The sequence below is a fragment of the Idiotropiscis lumnitzeri genome, chromosome 4 (genome assembly GCF_059441095.1).
Source record: "Idiotropiscis lumnitzeri isolate Australia: NSW breed Sydney's pygmy pipehorse chromosome 4, RoL_Ilum_1.0, whole genome shotgun sequence".
Taxonomy (NCBI): Eukaryota; Metazoa; Chordata; class Actinopteri; order Syngnathiformes; family Syngnathidae; genus Idiotropiscis; species Idiotropiscis lumnitzeri.
This window is the reverse complement of record NC_142394.1, coordinates 30,623,569-30,640,146: the sequence shown is the minus strand read 5'-3', so window position 1 is coordinate 30,640,146 and position 16,578 is coordinate 30,623,569. Positions and strand designations below refer to the sequence as shown.

The following is a 16,578-nucleotide window of genomic DNA, read 5'->3' as shown; positions in this document are numbered from 1 at the left end:
CGCCGTCAAACAGAAATGTCACAAAAAAGTATTAAGAAATGTACCAAAATAAGTACCAAGTTGAAAGAGTTGGACACCGCAAGTTGTATTTCACTTAATTGGTCTTGAAATGATTATATTTATAAATGACAAATAACGTATTTTATATATCTGGCTATGCCGCCCACGTGACGTGTAAGTGACAAGTAGCGGAAGAATTAAATGCCCTTCCAACTAGAGGACAGAAAATACACTTAACATTTATATCCGTCTTTATTATAATTACACAATGGGTTGCAGAAGTAGGTATCCAATTGTTATTTAACTTTATTCATCCAATTTTAATTCGTAATTTCTTGCTTGAGACAGGTACAAAAAATAAATAAATAAGCAGCTTTCACTCGTCCCGGAAGTGTTTGGAAAATAAGAGAAGCGCTGCCGTGTTTCCTCACCGGGGGCCCCTGGATGGGTTCCCTTGCTCCCTGTGCCCTCCCCCGCTTCCTTTCTCCATCACGTCCATTTTAAATACAGCAAATCAAATTTCGTCCGCCACAGCAGAAAAATAACACGCAAAGGCAAAAAAAAAAAAAATCCCTGCCTACGTACAGTTCAACGTTCCCGTTATTTGGATTTTATTGACATGCATGGGAAAAAAATAGAGTGGCACTGTGAATTGAAAAAATACATTTCTTCTTTTTTTTTTTTTATTTATTTAATCCGTACAAAATAAAAAGAATGTTAAAAATTTTACAATGCAACTTCCTTCTTTGTATCTGGAAACATGTAGCATGGACATAGAGGGGAATCTGTGTCGACCTTCAATGATATTTTAAGTATTTTAAAAAAAAAAAAAGTCGCGGTGGTCGGTATTCGGGTGATGCAATATAACAAAAGTAAGTCAGAAGTTGACTGTGGCCTGAACAGAAATTAGTTAGCAAAATGGATTTAAAAACAAAGAGTTCATAAAAAAAATCAAATAAAATAAATTGGGTGATGTCTTCGTTGTGGTCTTGGGACTTTTTTTTAACGTGGGGGGGTGCAGGTGGGGGGGTAAAAACATAAAATAAAAATATAACAAAAGTAAAGTGAGTGGGGAAAACGCCTGAAAGCAACAAAAAACACACATATCCTGACTGTAGGCATACAACAAATAAACAAAGAGAATAATAACCAAAACGGAACTCCTTAAAACTCTCTTGATTGGATTTTCTTTTCCAGTGAAATAAAAGCCCAAGTTTAAAAGAGAACATAAAATTAAAACACAATGTACAACCGGATTCTTGTCTCTGGTGGCCTCTCACCGATGAGTCTTTTGCTCCTCTGAGCGACCGCCATGAGAGCAACTTAAACTAAAGAAAAAAAAAAATGTGTGGATGTGAGTTTGCGCGCGTGCGCGTACGTTTGTGCGATGTGGAAAAAGGGGAGCTAAGAGTCATAGTCTTCGTCATCGTAGTCCTCGTTTTGTTGTAGCACGGGGGCCGGCGGAGGTGGCGCCGTGCTCATCATGGAAGGGTGCGGGGCGAAGGCCACCAGGCCGCGGGGCTGCGCCGGGGCCGCGCCGTCTCCGGCGACCATGTTGTCTCCGTGCGTGTACTTCGAGGGTGCACCGGCGCTACGGGTGACGCATGCGGCGGAAACAAGATGCACAAAGCATTACATTAGCAGTGAATTGCAAAGTGTGGTACGCAAAAGAATATCAGTACAGTTCTTTTTGGTCTAATTATCAAATTTTGAGCAAGACTTTTTTTTCTCGTAATAATAATTATTCAGAACATGTTATAAGGCAGGCCTGGCAAATTCCGTGTGCGTCAGCGAATGAGTGTTGTTGGCTGCTTCTAGCTCAGATTAGCTACCTTTGATGAGTCTCGTGTAGTTTTTTTTTTTTTTTTAACTTTTATTTTGGGACACCTTTGAGGACGTACCTGTGGAACCTGGAAGCAGCCTGCAGATTTGTGCTTGACTGAGAGCCGTCCTCTTCGTCCCCATCTGTCTCACTGTCCTCGGAGTCCTCCTTTTTGAGGACAAAAATGGTTAGACACAATAACGGAACCAAGACGGCATTCTCTCGATGCAAATCACTTCCCACCTCTTGCTCCGATTCAGTTCCGGACAACTTCTTGTCCTTGCCTTTCGAGCCGGCCCCTCCGTTTTTGTGACCGGACCCAGGCTTTCGACCCCTGGGGAGGAAGAGCAACGCCAACAACACAAAATCAAAAAGAAAACTAACACCAACTCAACATAAGCTTTGAGGCCATATTTAGACGTCAATACCTGCGTGGCAGCTTTTCCCCCACCGCCTCGGTGTGGTTGTCGTCCCCCTCGCCCTGCATGTCCGGCACCGTTGCCACCAGATCTTTCAAGAAATCAAACTGCTGCTCCAGCTCGATACATTGCTTTCTGTTCACACACAAAGTCCAAGAATTACTTTACAAGTTGAATTTTCTTTTGACATTTGCAACTTCAGTGTGTATGGCTTTAAGACAGCGCCGTTCTGGTAAGTGACGTGGGTGTCAGTAAATCAGAGTGTACAACTGGCTGGCTTTCAACAATTTGGACCAATTGTTGTACTATTTCCTTAAGGCAAGGCTTTTGGCATCTTGGGCTAATTATGACTCAGCACAAAAAAAAAATGCTAATAGGTGAGTAAGGTGAGAACATGCAAACTCCCCAGACGGAAAAACGTACAAGTGTGACGTCGTCATGGTCTTGGCATTCTTGGACTGGGTGACATGACAGGCCTTAGTGAGCAACGACTCCAAGAAAAGCTCCAGGGCTCTCGCTGATGTCGTGGTAAAGGAACGTGCATGGCTTTGAAGAAGATGACACAGAATTTTCTTTCCAGCAACTCAACTGTGTTCCATAGGACACTTAAAATCAATATACCACTGAAATTGCATGACAACTTGTTGTTTTAGTCCGGAAGTTCCTGACCATCAATTTAGTAAATTCCGTTCTCATTTCACATCTTTGAAAATTCACGTTATTTTTTCTTCAACCCTCTTCAAAACACTGCAAAGTGAAGATTTTAGGCAAGGATACAAATAATAACAGGTACTGCTGCAGCGACTTTGCCTATTTCTTCATCTGTCTGCATAATCTTCTTAATCCTTGCCTGGAAAAGAGGATAGCATGAAAAAGTGTTTGCGGGGATGTAAGGCGTGCATAAATGTTTCCAAACGCTTTCACAGCAGCTCGCCATGCTAAAAACAATGCGAAACAGAGACGAACTTGAGGTGGGTTACGTCACATATTTGGAGTATATGAGTACGTTTCAACGAGTTTTGACTAACAAATGTTGCGTGCTAATCGGGCTGAATTCCACCTACGACAAATTAAATTTAGAATGACAAATTAGCATTGACAAAGATTAGCTCATGTTAGCCAGACGGGACACCGGCGTCGGTAAACACTTACCGGTGGAAATCTCGCGTTGTATTTCTTCTTTTTGCTCGGCATTGTGACGTGAACCTGGTGGTTAATGCACACACAAAAAATAAATATTACACGAGAGTAATGAAAAGGTCCACCGGCGCGCAGACACTAAAATAGCTGCGCGACCGTCCAGGTCGATCTTAGTAGTTAGCTTAGCACGTTAGCACGTTAGCACGTAGTCGTCACTCCACTGCTGGTCGCGTAGTTTGATGCCCGCAGGGTCCTAATGCCCGACACAACCAGAAGTTATCGTGTCAATAAGATAAATTGAGGGGGGAAACGATTGCGTAAACGGTAAGATTTTAAGTGTTTCAGCGTTAAAATAGACGAATACTAAATATATGTTCAATTATTATTGTTTAATGCTGAAGAATGTATATAATTTCATTTTTTTCAACATGTATGTATATCTAAAATATCGCCAATGGGGAAACCAATATATCTTTCTCTTGTAGCTTTCATTTGATGAGTAGTAGGTTCTTTTTGAATGAGTTTGTTTGATGTTCCTTTTTTGAGGGGGTTGTTTTTCTTGTACTTTGAACATTTTTTCTGTTCGAAATAAATTATTCAAAAGAAACGAAGTTTTTGGCGTTCCCACAAATTCCTACATTTTCCAAAATAAAATCCCAAATTAATATATATTTTTATATGATCAAAAAGCATACAATATTTACCACGTTCAGAAAACCTATCACTTTTAACAAATGAAGAATATTACCGATCTTTCTACAAACAGACAGCGCCCACTAGAGGCCGGAGGTTGCAGTTGGCAGGTAAACTCGCCCGTTTGTTTTGACGTCGTTGTGACTGCTTGGTCACCACGTTTGACAAACCAGGTAACCGTTTCATCCAACTCGCTATTCGGAAGGCGTGACAATAGTTCCCGTTGCCTCATATTGAGAATTCGACTACGGTTTCACGGCAAACGCGGCGGGTTGGTAACGGCAGCTAGTGAGGCTAACGTAACTAGCAAAGTGAAATTCTTTCACCTGAGTCCACTTGTACTAAACGTTAACGATCGCCATTTAAGCGGTTGGTTTGCGGGTTCGAAATGTGGGAAACGTTGCGTGTGGAGCACTCTGGCATTTTCTGGGCAGTAAATGTTAAGTCTAGCAACGTTATGCAGAGGTTGTAAAAGTGCTCGCATTCTGAAGTAGAACTACAAAAGACTGTTTTAAGTAGCATGATCGCTTTTGCTTAAATTGACAAGTACAGCATCTTCGTTGTTCTTAATTCTAAACAAACCCGTTTTGGGCTCGAGCTAAGCAAGTATGCACAATCAGCAAAAATAACTTGTTTTCTTCAGATTCAACATAATTTCAACCCAGTACGTGTGCTTCAACAGGAGCATCATGGAGGAGGAAGCGGTGTCCCCGCTAGAAAGCGAAATGGAGCCCTTGTTTGCCTCCGAGACCTACGCCGCAGAGTCCATGGCAGCGGACATGGACCCTTGGATCGTGTTTGATTCAAGAAAAACCCCCAGGTCGGAGTTCGACGACTGGCTGGAGAGCAACAGGCCATCGCAAGTGAACCGATTTGGCAACGAGGAGCTGGGCGTGAGCCCTGTGGGCTGGATTGCCGTGCTGGGCCCGGACCACTGCCCCGCCACCGGGGAAGTGGTCGCCCTCCAAGAGAGCTGGGAGAAACTGGTGGCCAGCGGACGGACGGTCAACTTTGAGAACGTCAAGGAGCTGGCGCTGAACCACAACGTCCTCTCGGGCAAGTGGCTCATGCACCTGGACACCGGCTTCAAGGTGGACCACGCTTGGGAATGCGTGGCCAGAGCGACGGTGGACGGCAAGATCAAGAGTGTCAAAGTCAGCCCGCACGACCCCGTCAAAGGGGGCAGGCATGTCATCTGCGTCTACAACCACAACTTCACCGACGAGAGCCAAGTGGTACAGCTGGACGCTCACATCCGAGCCTCGGGGGTCAAGTGTCCGCTGGCCTACAAGCCGGACGTGTACACGCACTTGGGAATCTACCGCAACAACCGCTGGAAGCTTTGTCCGACCATCTACGAGAGTAAATTCAACCTGGAGTGTGTGCCCAGGCGTTCGCTCATCATTAACAAAGTCACCAACCTGGATGTCACATAAGCGCGATGACGAGGGTCAAAGCTGTTTAAAAAAAATGTTATGGATTGAAAAGATTCCAGTTCTTCCTGTTGCAGGAAATGCACAAATTTCAAGTTGTGATTTTTTTTTTTTTACAAATATATATTTTTTACATTTGTGTCCTTATTTCAAAGGGATCCATGCTCTCTCTGTCTTTGTGCTGTTGAAGTTTGCACCATTTGTTGCAGCTCCCCCCCTAAAAAAAAAAAAAAAAATCCACCAACGAGCAAATTTGCAAATGCTGTTTGACTGTATTCATTCATTTTCGCTTACTGTGGTTGGAAAACTCCAGATTTCTGCACATTTTCTGTTTGCATTGACAGTAGTCATTTTCATAAACAGTTTACATGCTGACGTTGCCAAATAAAGTCCATTTTAAGAGTCCGACTTGTGCATCGTGCGGCCAAACCATGAGGAATTTGCAATCACAAGAATGGAAAACATTTTTATTTAGATAATAAAGGAAGTAGGTTTGAATGCAGCTATTTGAAGCTGTTGCCCCCCAAAAATATTTATATTATATTTGCCACTTGGGGTCTGATTTCCAAATTTTGTGTTTACCATCCAAAATTTGGGAGATCAGCCCAAGCACCATATGAACTTTGAAGTGGTGGAATTTGCAGAGGCCTCATTTTGGGACAGCCGAATAGCGAAGAAGCTTCCAAATTGCACTGGCGGTTTATCGGTCAGTTTTGTTTCCGGCATTTCAAAAAATTTGGCATGAGAAAAGATCCGTTCTGACGTGAGTTTGAATGTCAAATCGTTGCATTGTGACAAAGTGCAATAAAAGATGCAAAAGGGGCGCGCTTCGACCAAGCAAAGCATGAAAAGCTTTCACAGCTGATGTGAACGTCGCCTGTATTATTTCCAAGCAGACCATTCATTTGGTTCTGACATGACACGACGACAATTTGGCGAGATGTTCCAAAAAGGCACATTGGTCCGGTTTTGTTTCAAAGGCTGCATGGACTTACCTTGAAGTCGGTTTGCAATCCTAGTCAGAAAAGCCGACCCGTTGTCGTCGTCGTCGTTTAAAACAAAACAAATAACGGCTGAACACGTTAAGAGATGTCAACAATTCCGTTTTAGGTCCGTCTACTAGTATGCTTTTTGTCCTCACTAGTAACACAATTCAGCGCACTAGCGGAACTCGTATGCAACAATGGTCATTTCTTTTTCTTTTTTCTCGCTCCTGTCTGACATTTGTGCACTGATGGAACAACTTTGAAACCGGTGCAATGCCGAGGTAGGTGCGTGTGAACATGGGGAATATGATTTTTTTCCCGCCGTACTACAATAAAGTGTAATTGCACATCCACTCCACTAGTTGGCAGTGGCAGTATTAACTCTCCGCTGTAGGTTTGTTTTGCAACAAAAATGTGATTATTTATAGTTGCGGAGGAGAGTGGGTGGTGGTGGGGGTGCGCAAATTATTTTTTTCTTGCTAGGGGGGGGGGCGTAACCAAAAATAATTGAGAAGCACTGGACTAAATGCTGAAAGGCGTGATGTAAAGAGCTCTTTTAAGTGGGGTGTCCCGAAACAAAACCGGCTTGGCTTCCGCTATTAAAAATGGAAATGAGATGATCCTCATCCACCGAAATCAACTCGTCAAACTCGTCCAGCACGGCGGGCCGCTGCTGGTTGTTGCTGTTGTTGGTCAAGATGTCCATCATGCTCTCGTTTTGGAGCAGGTTGACGATGCTGTTGGGATAATTCATCCAGGTGCTTCCCGGGATGCCGGCCGGGTCCGAAGTGTCCTGCGCCGGCGCCGCCACCGCTGCTGCCGAGGGGCCGGCCTGCTGGCCGCTGACGCTCTCGTCCGGCGGGTTGAGGAGGTCCACAAAGTCGTCCATGTCGAGGCTGTCCAGGGTTCCCGAGGCCTGGGCTTCCGAAAAGCTGGGGAACTGCGGGATGCCCTCCTCGGCCGTCGTGGCGTCCACTGGGAACTGCGAGCCCAGTAAGGGGAAGAAGCCGGCGGACTGCGAGGAGGCGGCGCTACCCTGCGAGGCCGGCGGCTCCTGCGTGATGACCGAGCTGATGTTGGGGAAGAATTCCTGAAGGTCTGACAGGTTGACGGTGGGGTAGTCCTGGCTGGAGACAGACGGGTGGTTGACGGAGCAACTGGAGACCCGGACGGCTTGGGGCTGCGGGCCCAGGTTCAAGCTCTCCATGATCTTCCACGTTTGACTCGTGGCCGCGGCCGAATTGGACGATGGGGAGGGGCAGGGGGCGGAGGAGAAGGGGGAGGGCGAGGCCTCCACCTTGGTCTGGCTTGAGAACATCTGGCTCGGCTGCATGTGAGCGAAGGACGGCTGCGCTTTGGCTCCGCTGGCAGCAGGTGGAACTGCAGCACAAACGCAAGCAGCACCGTAAACAAAACTTCAACGCAAACTACTGGACATGACAAGATGGGCCCGACCCAGACGGATTGCCAATTACCATATTTGGCACCTTTAATGGGCTGATTCATTTCAAAAATTGTGTAACAAGTCATCTGGGATGTTTGTCGCACAGAAGCGACATCATCAAGCAGCAGCCAATAAAATGGCTCCTCGCAGACGAGTTTGCGTGCGGCGTCGGCTTGAATGGCTCACCGGCTCTTCACATTTATCTCGTCCCGAAACGCAACGTGAAATAAAAAGTGATTTTCTTTTTTGTGTCAAAAATGAAAAAAATATGTATAGTCTATAAAAGAAGAAGGGCACAAAAAAAAAAACTCATACTAAATCTAACTAAAACCAAACTGAAAACTAAGCATTTTTGAAAAAAAGTGAAACAAATAAAAACTAACAAATGAATTAAAAGTGACTACAACTCAAAACTTACTACAATTCCAAATTCCAAAAGCTTAACGACGCTTGTCATGAAGACAATAAGAAGCAAACTCACAAGCTGGCGCCATCATCGACGGAGGTTTGTTTGGCGCCGTCCTCCTGGCGGGGCTGAAGTGTCGTCGATCGGGCGGCGGAATCGATCCTGAAAATCCCAAAGAGGCGACTTTTATTATTCTTGCGACTCAAGCGGGGACGACAATAATGAGGTCATACGTGTCGACAGCAGCGATCCCAGCTTGAGACTGTGGAACATATCGCCGGTGCGTTTCCGCTTCTCATTCCACCGGTATTCGTCTGCACGGGGAAGAAGCGCAATCAGACGACAGTTACGGCACAAAGTTGCTCGAGGGAGGCGACGGCGCCGAGTCAAGTCGTACCGCGGTCGGCGGGCAGGTACTGGAAGTCCATGGGCTCGCTGACCTCGCGGTCCGAGGGCCGGCGCAGCTGCACCTTGACGCGGACGGGCTCGCTGAGGTTGGCGTCGCGATAGGGCGGCGTGCGGAACACGATGGCCACCTGCCTGTGGACGTCGGCCTGCGAGAACGTGCCCTTGCCTTCCCACGAGTCTTGGAAGAAGCGCACCTCGATGTCCTCTGTGGAGACGGGCGGGATTGAACAGGAACTGGACCAAACCTTACAACCCCCCCTCAAAAAAAAAAAAAAACACTAGACAGCAGTTTTGACCTTTTTGTACTTTGTCGCACAGTAGAAAGATTTCATCGCCGCCTTTGCAGCTGCCCGAATTGCGGTTCACTCTGCAGATTTTCAGCTCAGCCGTGTTTGGAGCCCCTGTGATACAAAAAATTGAAAAAAAAATGCAATTTCAGACAGATGAGATCAAATTTCATTTTTACTTTTGTTTTTCAAATTCAGTCTGTATGAATTCCTTTTCGAGCAGGATTGTTAGTTTTTATGTTTTTGAAAATGCTTTGTATTAGATGAGCATTTATTGGATTTAGTTTTTTCCCCTCACCCAATATGGAATATTTGATGAGTACAAGATAATAAAATAAAGGGCATCAAGTAAAATGACTGTTTGACCTTCTTTCTTCTGTATGGATGGACAGCGATACAGAAATGAAGAACGAAGCTCATGCTTGACTTATAAGGACCAAAATGATAGTTCATTTTATGAATGTAATTTAAAAATCCATCCATCCATCATCTGTCCCGCTTCGCCCCACGAGGCTCACGAGGGGTTCCGGAGCCTATCCCAGCCGTCTTCGGGCAGTAGGCGGGGGACACCCTGAACGGGTTGCCAGCCAATCGAAGACGAGCAACTACTCACACTCACGCCTTGGGACAATTTGGAGTGTGGCAGTAAAAGTTGCAATCTTTCTTTTTTTTTTAAGTCCGTTAAAATCCTGAGCCGTGGTCATGCCCGCTAGGATCCAGCAAATGGCGCTACACATGTAAATTAAAAAGCACTCACTGTTGTCAAAGATGGGCTGCGAGACGACGGGCTCCAGAGGGAACAAGTCCCCCGTAGGCAGCGTGATGGAGGCCTGGAAGCAGAGCCGCACCGAATTCAGGTCAAATTCCTCCTCCCACACCTTGGCCTCGTGAACTGCAGCCAAGACACATCGGGGAGAGGATGAAGGTGTGGCGCAATCGCATCGCTGCATCCTGCCACAAAAGCTCTCCGATTGGTTAACATTATGAGAATGAGATTGTGGGGCTGGACGGTCACGCGAGAAATAATCACCACAATTGTGATTGATTGATTTTTGAAATGGTGATTAACAAACATTATTCATTGATTTCTAAATGTACAACTCCCAAAAGTCAATCTTTAATGGACAACCCGAAAATCAATTTGTAACAAATTAAAATCAGAGCAATTAAAATAAATAAATAAATAAAATAATTAATGGAAATTTCCCTGCTATGCGTGTTTTGGCCTCTGAGGGGCAGTGTCGTGCAGTGCAACATGAATGTTGCCTTTGAGCTTTTTCATGAATCGGACTGGCTTTTCACAGATTGGGAAGAACAAATGATGAACATTTTTACATTTTCTGTTCCGACAGCGTTGGAGTGTGTGAATATTGATTATTTGAAGGAACATCACTCCCGGAACTTGCCGCTAGTTTTCTGTTAGCCACTCAATGGAAGTGCTCGTTGACGGCTCGCATCAGCATCGCTGATGTTTTAAAACAATATTTCTTGTTTCTGGCCGCCACTTACTGTTGAAGGGGTTGTTGTTGGTCTGCAGCCGACACGTGATGGCCTCAATCACGTCCTTCTTCTTCACACACTGAATGCCCAAGTTCTGAAAACTGAAAACACACGTTCACGTTTTGCTTGTCTTATGTTCCAAAAGTGATTTGTTATTCACAACAAATGATGAAAGCGTGTTCATCTACTAGCGACATCTAGCGACAGGCAGAACACGGTTGATTTATTTGTTCAATATCTATAATGACAGATAAACCAGCTGACGTCGATCCGGTATTTTGTAATTATGCGACGGCAATTAAGCCAGCACCCGAGTCGCGTTCCAAAACGATTTTTCATTTGACTGACGTGTGTACAACAAGTAAAAGACAAACATGCCGTGAGCCAATCTGGGCTGTTAATGATTCACGCCAGACGGGAGGGCGACGGCGGCCTCACCCGAGACAGCGGCGGTAAAAAAGTGTCCACAATCACTCGCATGAAGCTCAGACGGCAGGAAGCTGGTTGCGTGACGTCGCTTCCAGGACAAGGCGGCGGACGTACCTGTGTATGCGCCTCTCCTGCAGGTCGGCCTCGTAGTAGCCGTGCTTGCAGTCCTTTCCGACCAACTCGTGCGGATGAGGCTTGTACGGCGTGTTCTTTGTCACCAGGGAGATGCGAACCCGCAGAGGGCCGCTGTAGTTGTGCACCTGTGCCATGACATAGTTCACACACACACACACACACACACATAAAAGCATCTTGAATAAAAGAAGACAGGAGGCCACAGGTGAAATACTGATTTTTTTTTTCTTTTTTGTCTTATTGTGTATTCAAGCAGCAATTGTTTGATCGCAACGTCCTTATTTCTGTTAGCTCGTCCGCAGTTTTTAGTATTATAGGTTAGCATCACAGTTATTATCGTTAATGAAAACTAACGGAAAAAAAAATAAATAAATAAAAATTGAAAAAAAAAAATAATTCAGTCAATGAAATTTAAGTAAAAATGAAAATGCCTTAAAAATAAAGAAAAAAATAACTGAATCAACATCTTCATTTTCTAAAACAAAAGCTAACTATAATTAGCGCAAAAATGTCCTTCATTTTCTGTCTTTGTCAATTCCACACACGGGCTTTCGGGCTTCATTTAAATGCTTTCTTTTTGTTATTGTTGCTGATTCGGACTGAAGAAAGAAGGTAAAACAGTCGTAGGAAAATTGGGAGTTTATTTTATTACACGATACTTAGCTTTCAAAATCTTGCGTGCGACAAATATCCCAATATTAAAAAAATAAATAAAGCTAATACTAAAACGCAACTAAAATGAAGCATTTTGAAATGGCTGCCCTACAATCCATTTAAAACTAACTTAATTCAAAAAACAAAAGTCAAAATGAAATCAAAACTATAACAACCCTCGTTAGCATTAGGCTAGTGGACTTTTGTTAGACTAAATGATACGTTTCGGTTAAACATATTGGAGCTTAAATGCACGATGTTAAATATTCTTTTCTTTTATGTGACAGTTTTACAATAAAGTTCAACTGGAAGGGACGAACAGTTTGAATCTTTTTTGGCAAATTCTGCAAGCAAAAGAATGAAAACAAGCGCTATGTAATTATTTGAAAAGTTGAAATGTGTCTTACGGAGTGAAGGTGTTGAAACGTGCATTTTCTTTTTTTAATTCACGTAGTCGTTCCGTTTTGTGGATTTTCACGTATTGTGAGTGAGCCTTCAATGTAATCACAAATTCATCAACGACCAATTTGTTTTTTGTGTGCGCTTTGACATTCCCAAGGATGCCACCAAAAGCTTTTCTGAACGGGAATTGGCATCAAGGAAGTATCTTGAAGTAATACATCTCAACAGAGGGTCAAGATTTGTATGGTGGGGAGGAGCTAAGTTTAGCCTGGGCTGTAAGTGGAAGCTAGGGAGAGTCTCAAATCATCTGACATTTTGACTTTAAGGGTAATGTTGTTATACGAGTTTGAAACGATAATTAAGTGTTTTGGGATTAAAGTTTGTTGTATATTTACTTTTAATATTGCCAAGATTTTCTTTGAGGCACTTAATGAGGGTTTTTCATGATTCTTTGACTTTCGGGACGAGAAGTAAACTCACCTTAATGGCCGGGTGGGTCTTGGTGGTGTCGTTGCTTTTCTCGCCAGGGATGCTGCCTGCCGAGCGCCCCTCGCACTTGTAGCGAAACCGCATCCCGCGCTGCTTCGGCTGCTCGATGATCTCGATGAAGGGGCTCGCTGTTTGGACTTGACACAGCCACAACAATGTGCTTCAAAAATACGGTCCGACCGGCTCAGATTGGGCTGAACCATTTTAGGAAAAAGATTTTATTGAAATGTTTTTTTGGGGGGAAAATATTTCGATTTAATTTTCGATTTTCTTCACAATATGCAAGTGTTATCATTAAAAAAAATCAAAGCAAGAATGCAAGGACACTAAGAGAGGGGCAGTTCTTTCTCAGGTTTTCAAAAACTTTTTGCCGTCAATTATAATTTTGTATTTATGTGTACCTGTGTATATGAAAATGATTTTTTTATAAACCCCAAAATGTTTTACATTTCGTATTAATGTTCTTTGCACATAAAGGTCAGATTATGTGTTAATAAAATCATTGACCCTTAGCAAAGCTAAATTGATTACAAATATATTATATTATTATTCTATAATAAATATAATTAATTCCGGGATTACAGATGACAGTGTGCCTTTTTTTTTTTTAATCAGTCCAGTGCAGGCTAGTGTGACCTGCTTCGTGAACGTGAGGCACAAGAGCCCTTTGAAATAACGCAGCTATGACGATCTCAAAATCGCGTCGTCTGAGATTGCGATGTTGGTCCCACAACGATAAATCGTTCAGTCCTAGGCTGGGTGTGATTGGTGAATCATTTGTAGTTGTCCGGATAAGTCGTCGTACCTGGGTTGAGCGTGTTCATTCGCCATCCATACACACCTGCAACGGACACAAGGGGAATTTTGAAACACCCAAAATGGCAGCGCAACACATGAAAAAATGTTTCAGCACATTTTTGTGGCTTGGCAAAAACTTCTCATTCTTGGTGTGGTCACAGTGGAAGTGTCCTAAGAGGTAAAAGGTCGCAGAGATACACTGAACATGCTGACTTGACATGCATGCCAGTGATGACAAAAAAAAAAAAAAAGAGCTAGTGTCAAATGACATGTGGAAAGCCACTCGCCAGATTCAGATTTGTTGCAATTCATAAAATGAAGTGAGCTGCGACACAAAGGTCATGCGGTCCGAGCAACTCTGACGATGGAGGTATCTTACGTTCTAATTACACAATCCATCGTACGAATTCAGGTTGGTTGCTTCAAACATAAAGACGTGTTGTACACGTGACGTGAGTGCCATGAGGCCAACATAAGCCAAAACAAAGTGTCATCTGTTGAGTACAATTCAGTTGTATTTAACTTTTAAGTTCAATTATACTTGGTGTAAAAAGATAGCAAATCACTTTACATTTCACACACCATATGCCATTGGTATTTAGTTTTTGTTTTTTGATTGGGATGATAGCCGAGTGTAAACTCGTTACACTCGTCAGAATCCTTCGTTTCCTAAAAAGAAGACAAACTATCCGTGTTGAACTTGCCCACAGAGAGGACAAATTAATTATGGTGCACTGGTGGTCAAAAAGGGTTAAGGTGATCCATCTTGATCATTTTATTCTTTTCTTTTTTTTTTTTACACAAGTTTCAAGTGCAATACATTTGGATGGAATCCTTATGAAATAGTCTCCTTATGCACCATAGTGATGTCACAGCGTTCAAACTGTACAAAATGTTACAGTGATAAAACCTCTCACTCATTTTAGAAGCAGATGTTAAGTCCTGAGTATTTTTTAGGAGGTACGAGGTTGAAAAGCTTTGAGAATCACTGATTATAAAGTCAATATTTACAAAGTAATGTATGATCGCACGATGGAGGCCACTCCAGTCACGATTTGCAACACAAACAATATAATCTGACATTTTTGATCTAAGACGAACTGTAGGTGAGTTGCTCACACGTACGAATATGCCTTTGGAAGTGGAATATTCCAGAATATGCCCCCAAATGAGGTGGCTTAATATGAAATAAATTCGTTTTCAAACGACGTTCAGGGCCTTGACGGTCGCAGTAGGAAATGCGTGAGCCAACAGGCCCGTCGTCAGCGCGACATTCGCTCACACCAGGAAGGTTCTTCATTTCAACACAACTTCCTTTGAACATCTTGAAAATGATCACACGTCCAAGTAAGAAAGGAATAATAAACGTTGACACGACACTGGTCGCGAGGGGATTCCCCAAGGCGCAAAACAACTCCCCGTCCACTTTCACCTCGCTCCACCTTCCGCGCTCCAAAAAAAAAAAAAAAAAAAAGAAAGAAAAAGAAAAAAAAGTCAGCAAACAAGCAGCAAAGCGAGCGAAAGCGGCTCCACTTACTGGCCATGGCTCCCACGATACCCCGCGGACTCGCTGGGCTCCTTTTGTCAAGGTTGCAAAGCCCAAAGTGTGCGAAGTCTGGCGAAAACGCGTCTCGAGTCGGAGCAACTCGCTGGCTGGAATCGCCTCCTTCGCTCTCTCTCTCTTTCTCCACCCACAAAGATTCGACATTCGGTCCTGCGCCGGGACGCAGCGTCAAGCCACAAGTGACAACAACACGCGCGCTTTCCGGGAAGGCAACAACGACATTGTCCTCAACACCGAAAACAAACAAAAATTTAAAAAAAAAAAAAGGAGAGAGAGAGAACAAGCTCTACTAAAGTGGGATCTAATTTCAACATCATTTAGGATGTACAGTACAGTTGCAAGAAAAGTAAGTCAACTCTTTGGAATTTTCAGGGTTGCAACATAAACTGGGCACAAAATAAGATCCGTTACTCACCCAAATCACAACGACACCACACAGTCTGCTTCGACTCATACCAAAGAAATCATTTCACTTGTTTGCAGGTGAAATTCATTTCATCTTCTCTTCACATTTTATGCAACTTTCTTCATTTCTGTGCTAAGAATGAAAACGATAAATGTTATACTTTCCGATTAATGCGGTTGGAAGTGTTGGTTAAAGCTGCCGTGCCCTTTATCTGAACCTTCGGCTTTAATAAGAGGCCAAACCTCCTGTCGCCAATCATCTCAGCTAAACATTTCACAAGGATTTTTGAGCCAAACAGTTTCCAATTCGAGAATATTCTTGGCAGGACCGGTGTGATTTGGGTCAGGACTCCAGAAGACACATTTTCTTCGGTTAAAGTTATTTAATCTGTTCTTTTGTTGTTGTCCTGTAAAAAGTCTCCACCCCCCCCCCCCCATCAATGATGGCAACGCAACCAGGCCCTGAAGTAGTAAAGCAGACCCACACCACAATACCCCCCCCCTTCCACGATACTTGACAGTGAGGACGCGGTTCTGGTGGCGGTGCGTTGTGCAAGTTTGCCAGTCAAGCTGTGGAACATCCAGGCGCTCTTTTGCCTACTTCAAACCTGTTTGAATGTTTTTATGTTTACACTGGTACCGTCCTCCATGGTGTGCTCCAGTTCGTTTAATACTTGACTTTAATCATATTTCAAGAAAAGCAAGTGTCAACGATAGTTACAAGTCTCGAGCCGAAATTTAGGATTGACATTATTGAGCATTCTGCGCTCCGGTTCAAATTTCAGAGCAGGAAGTTTGCGTTGTCGTGCCAGGAAGTCAGAGCTTTTATTTGATCAGACCAAGTCGTCCTTTTCCGGTTGTATTGCCGGGGAACTTGATGCCAAAATGGCACGGCACGTCACCACCCACTCAAAACAGCGCGGAAATACCCAGATGACGCACTTTGAGGATCAGAAAAAGATCGTGTGTGCGTGGGAGAGACGAAAACCACAACTCCGGATCGGATTAAGTCATCGTCTGGGGGATAGTTTCATTGTTGATTCTGTGTTGCTTAACACAGGAACCATAAACACTTATCTCGTATCTCACACTTGAATGTCGGATATTTATTGCTCTTAACTGTATCGGGCCAACTTTAGTGGTGACTGGAAGGGGGAGGGCGAG

The 16,578-nt window shown here is 43.8% G+C and overlaps 3 protein-coding genes across 8 annotated transcripts; 1 reads left to right on the top strand and 2 right to left on the bottom strand.

The window, feature by feature from the left end:
* Positions 1-233: 233 nt before the first annotated feature.
* Positions 234-3,629, bottom strand: drap1 (DR1-associated protein 1 (negative cofactor 2 alpha)). Its single transcript, XM_088294118.1, has 7 exons — positions 3,394-3,629; positions 3,019-3,091; positions 2,665-2,758; positions 2,251-2,376; positions 2,066-2,156; positions 1,902-1,990; positions 234-1,591 (listed from the first exon to the last, which is right to left on the bottom strand). Exons 1-7 carry the CDS (start codon positions 3,433-3,435, stop codon positions 1,405-1,407), a joined length of 702 nt encoding a protein of 233 aa, XP_088150244.1. The 5' UTR covers positions 3,436-3,629; the 3' UTR covers positions 234-1,404.
* A 503-nt stretch (positions 3,630-4,132) lies between these two features.
* On the top strand, positions 4,133-5,912 carry c4h11orf68 (chromosome 4 C11orf68 homolog). 5 transcript variants are annotated; one of them, XM_088294316.1, is made up of 2 exons: positions 4,133-4,184; positions 4,757-5,912. In XM_088294316.1, exon 2 carries the CDS (start codon positions 4,764-4,766, stop codon positions 5,508-5,510), a length of 747 nt encoding a protein of 248 aa, XP_088150442.1. In that variant the 5' UTR covers positions 4,133-4,184; positions 4,757-4,763; the 3' UTR covers positions 5,511-5,912. The 5 variants fall into 5 exon arrangements, with proteins under 5 accessions (XP_088150442.1, XP_088150440.1, XP_088150443.1 ...); XM_088294314.1 differs by having other exon boundaries at positions 4,155-4,247; XM_088294317.1 differs by having other exon boundaries at positions 4,180-4,247; positions 4,718-5,912.
* On the bottom strand, positions 5,760-15,149 carry rela (RELA proto-oncogene, NF-kB subunit a). 2 transcript variants are annotated; one of them, XM_088294312.1, is made up of 11 exons: positions 14,983-15,149; positions 13,453-13,500; positions 12,639-12,784; positions 11,082-11,227; positions 10,548-10,639; positions 9,796-9,930; positions 9,048-9,152; positions 8,741-8,956; positions 8,577-8,657; positions 8,419-8,505; positions 5,760-7,873 (listed from the first exon to the last, which is right to left on the bottom strand). In XM_088294312.1, exons 1-11 carry the CDS (start codon positions 14,987-14,989, stop codon positions 7,050-7,052), a joined length of 1,887 nt encoding a protein of 628 aa, XP_088150438.1. In that variant the 5' UTR covers positions 14,990-15,149; the 3' UTR covers positions 5,760-7,049. The 2 variants fall into 2 exon arrangements, with proteins under 2 accessions (XP_088150438.1, XP_088150439.1); XM_088294313.1 differs by having other exon boundaries at positions 13,453-13,488.
* Between the last annotated feature and the right edge of the window lie 1,429 nt (positions 15,150-16,578).